General features: G+C 43.7%; 1 protein-coding gene across 2 annotated transcripts in view; it reads right to left on the reverse strand.

Moving 5' to 3' along the window:
* Positions 1 to 7,386: 7,386 nt before the first annotated feature.
* elfn1a (extracellular leucine-rich repeat and fibronectin type III domain containing 1a) overlaps positions 7,387 to 12,574 on the reverse strand; it is a 126,126-nt gene continuing 120,938 nt past the window's right edge. For both annotated transcript variants that reach the window (XM_077213328.1, XM_077213329.1), the window contains exon 3: positions 7,387 to 10,339. In XM_077213328.1, the coding sequence (XP_077069443.1) occupies positions 7,541 to 9,934 (2,394 nt within the window). In that variant the 5' untranslated portion in view covers positions 9,935 to 10,339 and the 3' untranslated portion in view covers positions 7,387 to 7,540. The remainder of the gene's footprint in view (positions 10,340 to 12,574) is intronic.

Raw genomic sequence — 12,574 nt, forward strand, 5'->3', positions numbered from 1 at the left:
TCGCCGTCCTCCGCGCTTTCAAGCCCGGACCGCGACGATAGTGAATGCGGAAGTAGCACACCTACTTCACGCAGAAATAGCAAAGCTGCTGTGCAAAGGGGCTATAGAAAAGGTGCCGCCTTCTCTGAGCGAGTCAGGCTTTTACAGCCGATATTTTCTCGTACCCAAGAAGGACGGAGCCTTCAGACCTATCCTAGATCTGAGATATTTGAACAAAGTGCTTGTAAAAAGACCGTTCAAAATTCTTACGACCAGAAAAATCCTCGCGCACGTTCGCCCGAGGGACTGGTTTATTTCTCTAGATCTGAAGGATGCCTATTTTCAGATTCAGATAGTACCCCGTCACAGGCAATTTTTGAGATTCGCCTTCGACGGTCAGGCATATCAATACACCGTCCTGCCGTTCGGCCTGTCCCTAGCACCCCGTACATTTACAAAGTGCATGGACGCGGCGCTCGCCCCCCTGAGAAGTCAGGGGCTGCGCATAATGAACTATCTGGACGATTGGCTGATATTGGCACAGTCAGAGACAGAACTACTATCTCACAGAACAGTGCTTCTCAGTCATCTGGAAAGCTTGGGTCTCACGGTCAACTGGACCAAGAGCTCATTACTGCCCAGCCAGTCAATTTCCTTTTTAGGAATAGAACTGGACTCGGTGACCATGACGGCTCGTTTATCGACACAGCGCGCGCCGTGTTCGCCACCTAGCCGCATCTTTCCAGAAGGGCAGCTTTCTCCCTTTGAAAACATTTCAAAGGATGTTGGGCTGTATGGCATCAGCTGCAGCGGTGCTCCAGCTGGGCCTACTGCGCATGCGCCCGCTCCAACGCTGGTTGAACGCTCGCGCGCCTCGCCGAGCCTGGGTGTCTGGCGGCCAGAAAATCAGAGTGACTCAGACCTGCATAACAGCTCTGCAGCCCTGGTTAGTGGCCGATTGGTACCAGCATGGAGTAATGATGGGAACCATCTCTTATCGGAAGGTCATCTCGACAGACGCGTCCAACTCGGGTTGGGGCGCGCTGTTCGAGTGCAGACCGGCCTTTGGCCAGTGGTCAGACCAGGAGAAGGGTTTTCACATAAACTGTCTGGAAATGATAGCGGTCGAGAACGCGCTGAAGTGCTTCCTCCCGTTTATACAGGACCAGCATGTTCTTGTCCGCTCGGACAACACATCTGTGGTATCCTATGTAAACCGTCAGGGCGGTGTCAGATCCAGAAATCTCTGCAATCTGACGGAACGCCTCCTTATTTGGTCACAGACGAACCTGCGCTCGCTGAGGGCGGCGCATGTGCCTGGCCATTTGAACGACGGCCCAGACAGACTGTCCAGGGACAATGTTCCCCCAGGGGAATGGTCCCTGCACCCCCAAACGGTCCAGAAACTGTGGCGCCTATTCGGCAGAGCGGAAGTCGACCTGTTTGCGTCAAAAGACAACGCTCAATGCCCGATGTTCTTCTCGAAGGACGAGGACGCGCTGGCCCAGGTTTGGCCCAGCCTCCCGCTATATGCTTTCCCTCCGGTCTCTCTGTTGCCACAGGTGATCAAGAGGATCAGGGAAACGCGCCACTCGGTGCTCCTCATAGCCCCGCGTTGGGAGAATCAGACTTGGTTCCCGGAACTGGCACGGCTGTCACATACAGCTCCGTGGCCGATTCCGGTGAGGGCAGATCTCCTCTCTCAAGCTCGCGGCACGATCTGGTATCCCCATCCAGAGCGCTGGTCTCTGCATGCATGGTTGATCAACGGGTACTCGTTGCCCTGCCAGAAGGAGTGATGAACACAATCACGCAGTCTAGAGCCCCTTCCACGAGAAGGCTCTACGCGTCTAAATGGTCGGTGTTCTCTGGATGGTGCACCGACAGAGGTCTGGACCCGCGGACATGCGGGGTGGCGCATCTGCATCTGCTCACTTTCCTACAAGAGCTGTTGGATAAGGGAAGATCCCCATCCACGCTCAAAGTTTACGTGGCGGCCGTAGCAGCATTCGCGGAATCGACGCACGGCCAGTCACTGGGAAGACATGAGTTGGTCATCCGCTTCCTTAGAGGAGCTAGAAGGATGAATCCGCCGCGCCCCCCGTCGGTTCCCATGTGGGATCTTTCACTGGTCCTCGAGGCCCTGAAAGCTTTTCCATTTGAACCACTAGACTCCGTGGAGTTGAAATATCTATCACTAAAAGCCGTTTTTCTGACTGCACTGTCGTCAGTAAAACGTGTAGGGGATCTGCACGCGCTGACTGTCAGCGCGTCGTGTCTTGAGTTCGGACCAAATGACTCTAAAGTCATCCTCAGACCTAGACATGGTTATGTCCCTAAAGTGATGGGCACTCCATTCAGAGCGCAAGTTATTTCGCTGTCAGCTCTGCCAGCATCTGACAGCGAAAGTGATGTGAATCTCCTCTGCCCTGTCAGAGCGCTGAGGGTTTACATTACGCGCTCCGCCTCCTTCAGGCGTTCGGAACAGCTTTTCGTTTCGTTTGGTGGGCGCGCCAAGGGGCTTGCCTCCTCGAAACAGAGCCTGTCCAGATGGATAGTGGACGCTATAGCGGCAGCTTACGCGTCAAAAGGCCTGCAATGCCCTCTGGGCATCAGGGCTCATTCCACGAGAGGTGTGGCCTCGTCGTGAGCATGGTCCAGTGGAATTTCTATCCATGACATATGTGTAGCGGCGGGCTGGAGCTCCCCGTCTACCTTTGTCAGGTTTTATAACCTAGAAGTTCCTGCCTTGCAGGCTAAACTGTTGTCAGTCTGAAAAGAGGTGTATTCTGCCCAGATCTCCTGCTCAGATCACGTTCATGACTCAGCTCTCCTGGTTGAGCTGCACTAAGTAGGGTATGTGCCATATGACTATACAGACCGGCGCGCTGCTCTGTATTCCCTATGTGTGCTTATGTACAAGTGATGGCCCGCGTGGCTGGCCACCTTATTTTTTCCACTTATGGGGTTCCCCTTAAGCTCGGGGTCTCATGTGGATGCTTGGCGCGCACGGCGTTGACAAAGTGTTCCCGTAGCGTAAGCTAAACTTACGCAATACGAGAGAACCTCTCGTAAGAGAACGATACTCGGTTACTAACGTAAGCTCGGTTCTCTCTAGAGAGGGAACGAGTATTGCGTAACCGGCCGTGCTCACGCCACGAGCGACTTCGCTTCAGTCGTCGAAAAACCAGAGAATTCAGCCTACAGCCCCTATTTTATACGCTAAGCCACGCCTATCTGGTGGGCTGTGACGCTATAAAGGCGCGGGCGCCCTTCATTGGGCGTGACGTCACGCCGGGCGCACTGGTAGGCTGCAGCAGTTGCCCGCAGGGCAGCCAATGAGCACGCGAGATGGCCTGCTCTAGGTCTGCTAGCTGCTGCACTGCGTTGACAAGTTATACAAAATTAAGGATAATTTTTTGGCTTCAGTATCTCGAGAAGATGAATCTTTCCCGTAGCGTAAGCTAAACTTACGCAATACTCGTTCCCTCTCTAGAGAGAACCGAGGTTACGTTAGTAACCGAGTATCGTTTTATTGTATCCTGGAATTTGTGTACATTGTTTTGGATGCATATATGTTTTTTTTTATGAATGCCCAGGAAGAACAGCTTGTCTTGTGCACAGCTACAAATATAGTAATATACAGTTCATCCTCACATTAAAATAGTTTTGTTCTCAATCTCATTATTGGTCTGGTCTGGTATTTTTTGTTAAAGGTTAAAGCTTAATCTTTAATTTTATACTTTAAAAAATTATTGGCTGAAATCACTGTGTGTTTGCTTCTGAAACTGTCTGACTGTTGAAACTGGCTCTTATTTTCATACAATTAGCCTTTGTTGTCACCTGTTGGTGAGTGAAAACATTAATTTGCTGTTGAAGTGATTGTCTTTAGTGGTTCTGGAGAGATTTGACAGGTGAAATGGACTGGTATTTTCATACAATTTGCCATTACTGCAACCTGCTAGTTAGCGAGTGCTGTGTGAGTTGCTTTTGAAGTAGACCTAATTGTATGGGAGAAAAGGGAAACATTTTGTGAACCGGTCTGAAAGTTTAAAAAGATTGGTATACAAGTAGCCTTTGCTGCCACCTAGTTCATTATTATGCAAATAAATTATAGGCTGTTACTTTTTTACACAGTGATATGTTCCGAATCTAAACGATCCATCTTAAAATTGAGGCATTAAAATTGACAACTGGTCCCTGGAATTTTTTTATGAATATGCTGGTCCCTGGCACAAAAAAGGTTGGGAACCCCTGAGTTAAAACATGAAGCCTGATGATAAATGTACATGTACGACACAATAATGTTTTTATGTTCGATTATTAAATAGCACGATATACAAAAATGGTAAATGGACTGCATTTATATAGCGCTTTCACAGACCCAATGGCCACCAAAGCGCTTTACATATTGCCTCACATTCACCCATTCACTCACTCATTCATACTAGTAGGCTTGTATGAGTGTTTATTCTAATATGCTTGGGCAGTGACGGTAGGTAATAATGTCACTGACAGCCTATATGTTACACAGTGTTTCTTGCCATTTTCTTTGTAACTGCCGTTTCTGCCACAAGCCATAATTGGCATGCACTCCCCTCAGCATGGTGGGATTGTATATCGTTCCCCATAGCATCATTGACGCAGTTCGAGTTCCCTTTCGAAGGGGAACTTCTAGGTTACGACTGTAACCTCTGTTCCCTGAGAACAGGGAACAAGACACTGCGTCATTCGCCATGCCTCGAGGATGCCTGCTGAACAGTCCCATCAGATGATAAGTGGATGACATGTTCTCTAGGCGCCCCTTTTATACTTCCTGGTCGCACTAGTAGTGACGTCATAGGCTGTCACCGGTCAATATGTATTGCCGTGATTGGATAGCTTTTCAGATACCGGTTCACGTGGAAGGCATTCCCCATAGCATCATCGACACAGTGTCTCATTCCCTGTTCTCAGGGAACAGAGGTTACAGTCGCAACCTAGACGTTTTAGCACCCCAAGTTCATTATAACAAAGGTTTTCCTTTAGTTCTATATGGTGTCACTCAGGGCCCTTTGAATGAGTTAGTCAAGTGAACCAAGAATAAAAAGGGAAATGCTGCTGCTAAAACTGTGATGACTATAACATCTCAGGGCCTTTGAAATGTCAATGTTAAGGCTGTTAATAATAACATGCTAATTTAGTGTGTTTAATTAGATAAACCAATAATGCAATGAAAACAAAAATAACGCAATTAATCTTGTCTTCGACCTGTATGTAAATTATTTTCTGAATTTAAGCCACACTTTCCCACAGAGTGGGAAACACTCTAAATAATTACCAGTTAAAGTTTGTTATGTATTATCATTTCCTCTTTGCCAGGAGATAAACTGGTTATAGGGGACATTTTGTGTGAATGCTCTTGTGTAATAAACTGGTTCAATTGCAAAAATGGTTCACTGTGTCTGTACTTTAGGCCAGTGACAGTCTTGTAATGTCTTTTCGATGCTTTCATTTGCTGCAATAATATCATGTCTTTTAATTATCTTTATTTGAAGGGCTTAATTCAGCATATTGAAATTTGATCAGCATTTCATATAATTATTCATTTGATTTAGATTTCAAATCAATCACCAGCCCTTGCGAATATGTATTATTTAATTGTATTTGTATTTTATTTATTTACTTATCTGTGTGTGTGTTGAGTTTGCTAAGAACGATTTTCTGGAGGAAACAGAGGACTCCAAAGAAAATGTATCATGAGGATCTTGACAGTATGGGTGCCCCCTTTCCTTTATTTCACAGTACTTTGTCTGAAAGCAGGTAACATATTTTTTTTAAGAAATACAAAATAACACTCATTGTGCTCTTGTTTGTATATGATGCTCTCCGTTCACAGATGTTCCAACATTTTTTAAATTGAATGAGATACAGGAGTGCTACACTATGCGATATAAAAACATGTAAGTTACTTGCTAGATTGCCTATAAACCTGACAGCTCTCAAAATCTACTGAAATCTATTGTCTTTTTTAAAAAAATGACAACAGATGAAGACTTCAGAAACATCAACACTTAAAGAAAAATAAAAGAAATACAGTTATACAGATAGTTCCAGAAGTTTAAGGCGGTTGAAATAAAAAAAAGAAGAAATTGGACAACCCAGTTACTTCCTGTACTTCTCTAAATAGCTGATGTACAACTCCAGTGGCAACAGTTCAGCTGGGTAATTTAGTCTTTCTCACATGCCTCACCTTCCGGATCAGCGCTGATCATCGCAACGTTCGTGCAGTGGCATTCGACATTTACAAAAGCATTTTTATCCGCCAAACAGTAAGAAACCCTAAAACAAAACCCTTAGGTTTATAAACATTTTTTTTATCTGATTGATTAAATATTTTTGATAGAATTAACAAATGCATGAAACTGAAAAGAAGTATGAATATCAAAACACAGCATACAGCATGAAAAATGGGGATTATGTGGTTATAAAAATTGCAAAGAAATTACAGCTGAAAAGGCTGCTTTATGTATGTAATACATTCATCCATAGGGCTGTTGGCTCGAGACTGGTGGAAACATCTGCAGGAAAATGTGTGATGAGCTGCCACCCAAGCACTTTGGTTCACGATCAGATAACCCCTCACTACTATTAGGCATCGTAAGGTAAAAAGCAGAAGTGCATGTTTTGTGGAGCGATTCACTGGTAAACAAACCAAACATAACTACTGAATGTGTATCAAAATGTTCTACATCTCCATTGCATTTCATTTTCTTCCACTTTTACACTGCAGTCTTGTATGCAGATGTTTCCTCTACACCATCCCAACCAAACGGATTTAAGTTGTGGTTATGATACACAAATGTAACATGATATAAGCCTTCGTGTAATATTGTGCGGTCTGATCAGTGGCATGGATTAAAACGAAAATTGGCAAAGCAGGGTAGCGTAAACTGTGGCCTAAAGGAAAATATGCCATTTCATTGACCAGTGCAATGTTTATCCATCAGGACGGTAAACATTCATTTTAAAGACAGATAATATCACTGGAGCTAACTCCGAAATCCATGGTCTAAACCTGAATCATACACATCATAGTTTTTTTTTTTTAACAGCAAACGTTGCAAATATAGAAACAGTATCTGTACATAGTTCAATTGTATTTAGAACAAACTCAAATATTGGGAGAAACAATGTCCATAAATTACAGTGGTCCTGCAGAAGAAATACTAAGATTTCAGAAGATGTCTGTCACTGTTGGGTTCTTTTAGTCTCACAGTACATAACAGCAAATCCACTGTCACAGGACTTGGCCATGCGGTAATCAAATACTAAAATCCATTTCAACACACACACACATATATATATATATATATATATATATATGCGATATATTCTCCTCTTGTTGCTTTAAGTAACATCTTTTAATTTTGGTACACAACCCACTTTCCCTAAGTTGAAATTCACTGAAGTGTAATATTTATCCGTTACAATGTGATTTCACAAGATTAAGGATTCATTCTGGTAATTTTCTTTGTGGTCCATTGGAAATGAAAAAGACACAGACAAACACTTGAGTAGATTAAGATTTATGTTGAGCCGACACTCCCTTCCAGTAATCTAGAATGTCATGCAGGTCTTCATCCTTAGCAAACTGCACTTTTTTCCTCAGAGCATGGCCCGCAGCCATGTACTCATCATCTTTGTGTCGCTTGCGATGGAGTTTAAAGCGCTCCCAGATGCTGTGCGATGGTTTGCAGTAGTACTCGGGACTAGATGAGTAACTGAGATTGTGGTATTGGGGAGAGAGCTGTGAGTAAGCCAAGTCTCTGGCCCGAGGCCGCGTAAGGGGCTCCAAGATGGAGGTTTTCCGGCTGTCCGGTCCTTCCAGCTCCTCAATTTGGTGGGAGTCTGGGTAGGAGTGCCGATGCTCGCTATACTGACGGATCTTCTCCGCCTCTGCCCTTAGTATCGCAGCTGCAGGTGTGATGGCCAGGATAGTCTCCCCTGTGGGTGAAGTCTTCTCTATGTACTTTGACTCCGACTTGTACGAGGCCTCTGAACGGTAAGGCCTCGGGCTTCGCATCGGACCACCAGTGGCTGTACTTGGACGCTTTGGAGAAGCATCTGATCCGTGATGTCTTTGTAAAGAGTGGTGGTAACTGTCCTTGTAGACAGGTGACAGGAAGCCAGACTTGCTCTGAGGCTGCTCTGAGATCAGTACCAACTGAGGTTCAGCTGTTGACACAGCACCAGATTTCACCCCTTGGAAGGAGGTTGACTCTGATTTGAGAGCATCTATGCAATTGTTAATAATCTGGTTGACCTTGTCCACCTCCTTCGCGATTGTTGAGATTTCGGCAACCGAGCCTTGGCTGTTGCCAGGCATGGACATCTCACATTCCCTTCGATCTTGGTGCTCCCCTGTTCTCACTTCCATGTAATTCCCTTTGGCCATTTTCGGAGTTTCGCTGATGTCTTGGAGTTTGTATTGCTCCATTTCACTGCCGGAGGGTAGATAGGGCATGCGGGTCATGCTTTCCCCAGCCATCATTTGCTTTTGAGACATCCTGGATATTGTTCCACCCTCCAGTTCACCACCATATTTAAGCTCAATTATGTTCTTCTTTAAACTACCTGCCTTTTTGTGCTTTTCATCCTGTTGTCTCTTTTTTCGCAGGCAATAATACACAATCCCTAAAACAATTACCATACTAAAAAGACATCCTAAGATAGTCATTATGTAGTGAGTGGCTGTTGCATTACTAGCTACTCGCTCTTTTCCATTCCTAGGCCCAGTCGACAGTGTCAGACAAGTATGATTGAAACGCAACGAGTTTCTTATGGAAGCCACACAGTAAGTATAATCAGTGTGGGGTTTAAGGTTTTTCAGTTCAATGTCCTCCTTCTGCCGCTTCAGATTCTGTATGTCAGTGAAGAAGCTGTTGTTGTACAGGACAAGGATGTACATCTTCTTGTAGGGGTAAGGGATCTGAACAGTGATTACTGCGTTCGTGTGAGACTCTTGCTTGAGTTTCATGATTGGTTTTACATCCAAGTCTATGTATGTGGGACTGATGCTGATTTCCTCCGGCTCGGTCCCTGATGGACAGTCTTCCAGCCCACACGGTGTTGAGTCCGGAGGGAAAGTGGTGGTCTCGGGAGGCACAGGGATGTACGGAGTCACGTAGTCCTCCGTGCACACAGTGGACAGCATATGCAGAGCATTCTGGTGTGTGGGATTGTTAGGATTCTGGCTTAGTAGACTGTAGCCCGAGACTCCTGCAGGAGAATCGCACACCATCCGTTCACTTGTCCTGTTGGGAAAGACAGCGAGCCACTTAACAAACCCCAAGAGATCACAGGAGCAGTTGAAAGGGTTGGTGTAGAGTTCACAGGTGGTCAGCTTAGTCAGGCTGGTAAAGGTGGACCCATCTAGCACCTGGATGCGGTTCATGGAAAGGTCAATATTTTCTATGTTTGGGCACTCCCAAAAGGCATTGGGTGTCACAGTCTCAATCAGGTTGGCCTGGAGGTAGAGGTACTGTAGCTTGCCCAAACCCCTGAGAATCCCTTCAGTCAAGTTACGCAACTTATTGAAGCCCAACTGGAGAACCTGCAAATTGAACTGGGCTGAAAAAGCCCCATCCTCAATGTAATTAATTTCATTCTTGGTCAGATTCAGGTATGTGAGGTTGGTAAAGCGGCTAAGGGCAGAGTAGTGGATGCTCTTGATCTTGTTCTCATTCAAACGAAGGTCCACTATGGTGCTGTTGATATGCTGAGGGATGGCCTCATAGGGTGGCTGGTTTTGGCTGCAAATGGCCAGCCATACAAAGCCCTTTTCGCCCTCTATGAGCCAGCAATCCCCCCTCACACCACCTATGTGAGTCAGAAAGATTATGGCCACAGACCAGAAGAAGGCACTCTTCACCATGCCTCCATTGCAAGCTCCTGATGCCCTCCTGGAAGCCATGAGCGATGCCAGTTGGTAGCAGCTTGGGTTAACACTTGAGTTTGAACTAGGCTGGATGGAGCCTCACAGTATTTGAGCAGGGTAATAAACCCTTTCCCTTTAGCTAAGGGACAAAAATGTTCTGTCTCTGGTCCAGATAATTATTTCACATGAGTTGGATGTTTCTGCACTTATATATCAGCCCCTTATTAAACCTGCTGACCATAACTTATTCATTTACAGGTTAAGTCTCCAATGGAGAAGTCTTCACGCTAGTGGAGGGCTAGAGCTGGGTCTTAGTGTTTCACAAATTCAAAATGGCCTGTGCTTATTTCCCCAAGGTAGAGCATTGTTGATGGCTTTCATCCTCTTGTCTTTTCTTCTCTTCCACCATTTTAGTCTCATTTATGGGCCCAGAGGTACACCCTGGATAAGAAAAAGAAAAGAAGAAGAAAGCATTGACTGACGTTCACAAAGTCTTTAAATTAGAAAAGCAATATTCGAAATACAGTTCAACATAGGGCAGCAGTGAAGACATGCTTCATACTATACAAGAGTGTGCAACCTAATACAGCTCAAAGGAATAATTCAAATCATCCCATTATATTTATTTCCCTAACGCCTCACTCATAAGTCCGTGGACCTATGGAAGATAAATTAACTTTGTTAGTTGTCCATCAATTTATTTTGCACACAATTTTCCTTCCCTTCAGTTCCTGTGACATACTGTTATTATTGAAAACCTCAACAAAAATTTCCATGTTCTCCCTCCATTAATTCTGAAACCATCGAAATGCGCAGAACCTATATTTGAGGGATGAAACAAATCAATTTAATTGTGTCCTTTAAAATGTGAAAACAACCAGTCGCTCTTGAGACCAGTTTATCAAAATTCAAAAGCATCCATAGACCTTAGTTTTGAAGAATTCCATGTAATGTTAAAAAATATACTAGATAGCAAACCATTTTGTGAGTTGAGAGAGGATGGGAACGGGTCCTATCGCTCCTAACATATCTACACACTCCTGTGTGTATTTGCATTTTGCAATGACCTGAGTGCTATGAATTATCCTTATTTCGCTTTACTGCTACAGTAAAGGAGCAATATATTGTCCTGTAACTAAAGACCACTTTGTCCCCCATCACAGCAATGTCAAGTAATGTGCATGTTATGTCCTACACTATCCATATAATATGCATAAAACTATGTCTGTTAAAAAAAGAACACAACAATAGCAACACAAAATGAAAGTCATTCAGTTTTGCACTCTGTATCCTTAAAGCTGGTGGAAGCTCCTAAAACCTCTTCGCTAGATGGAGGAATTATGAGCAAAGACTTGCACAATATTGAGTTCTTTACAGTGATTTCCACTGTACTAAAAACTCATTCTAATTGCGCTGCCTGATTGGCCGTAAGCCGTAACTTCAACAGCTTCTTGCTCTGTGGAAGCCACAATGACTGGAATAGAGGGAGCACACTGAATTTACACAAGCCATATATTAGTGAATTATGCAAGAAGGGCATGCTTTCACTGAAGAGGAAAGAAGCATACTGTAGATGGACACGGTTCATAAGATCCCCATTGGAAGGCAGTGGATCAAAGCTGGGATTTCACTGGCCTTTGCCTGGGTTCCTACCAATTGATGTGTTAGATTGTCTATGAGTAACATGACGTGCTGGTGTAAACCACAAATTACATGTCATAATTACATGAAATCTATTTTAATCAGCGTCTCAACTGGATTCTAAGCATTTAGAGAGATCCAAAAGTCTGAACACATTTTGAAAATATAGGTTTTAGGATTTAAGAAACCAAAGGTTTATTTGTGTGTGTGTGTGTGTGTGTGTGTGTGTGTGTGTGTGTGTGTGTGTGTGTGTGTGTGTGTGTGTGTGTGTGTGTGTGTGTGTGTGTGTGTGTGTGTTTCACAAAGCAAAAGACATGTGGTTATTTATAGAAATATGCGAATACACATGACAAATACAACCGCATTTTCCCTTTGAAACTTGCAAGATTCTCTGTCTGCCACTGAAAAAATACTTTCATGGCAAACAAAGTAACACTGAAGTGATTTGTTTTTGAGAAATACTTCCAGTTTCATCAGACTGAGAAAGATAATTTTCAAAATCTGCATACAAATATAAATTTAAAACAAAGTGGTAGAAATGTAACATTCAAACTTGAATTTATCTGTTCATAAATTCTAGAATAATCATTTTCAAACCATCGCAGCAATTGAAGTGCAAAACTTTCAGTCATTTAATATATACCTGTATAACTTGCAGTCACTAAAAAATATTGCCGTAAGTAATTTTAATTCATTTTCTTTAGTTTTATTTTATTGGTAGTTAGCCTTAATTTTAATTTAGCTATGTTTTAATTTTTTTAATGTCCGTGGACCGAAGCAAACATAATCATGTCCCATTTCTTTTAACAACCTTTTTCCTGCCACTAAACTGCCACACTGCAATCAAATACTCCTTGTGTGGTTTTAAATAAAAAATTCTAGAACATGTCTGTGAGAAATTTCACACAACCCCATTGCAAAGAGATTTGTGGATATATTTTCCTGGTGTTCACGTAGGTTTGTGAAAGGCAACCATGCCTCTGTAAAAGAGTATATTAACATTCGGGGAGGGTGATGTAATTGGAAAATTTCAAC

This window comes from Siphateles boraxobius, unplaced genomic scaffold (genome assembly GCF_051911475.1).
Source record: "Siphateles boraxobius isolate OS27281-9 unplaced genomic scaffold, OSU_SipBor_1 66, whole genome shotgun sequence".
Taxonomy (NCBI): Eukaryota; Metazoa; Chordata; class Actinopteri; order Cypriniformes; family Leuciscidae; genus Siphateles; species Siphateles boraxobius.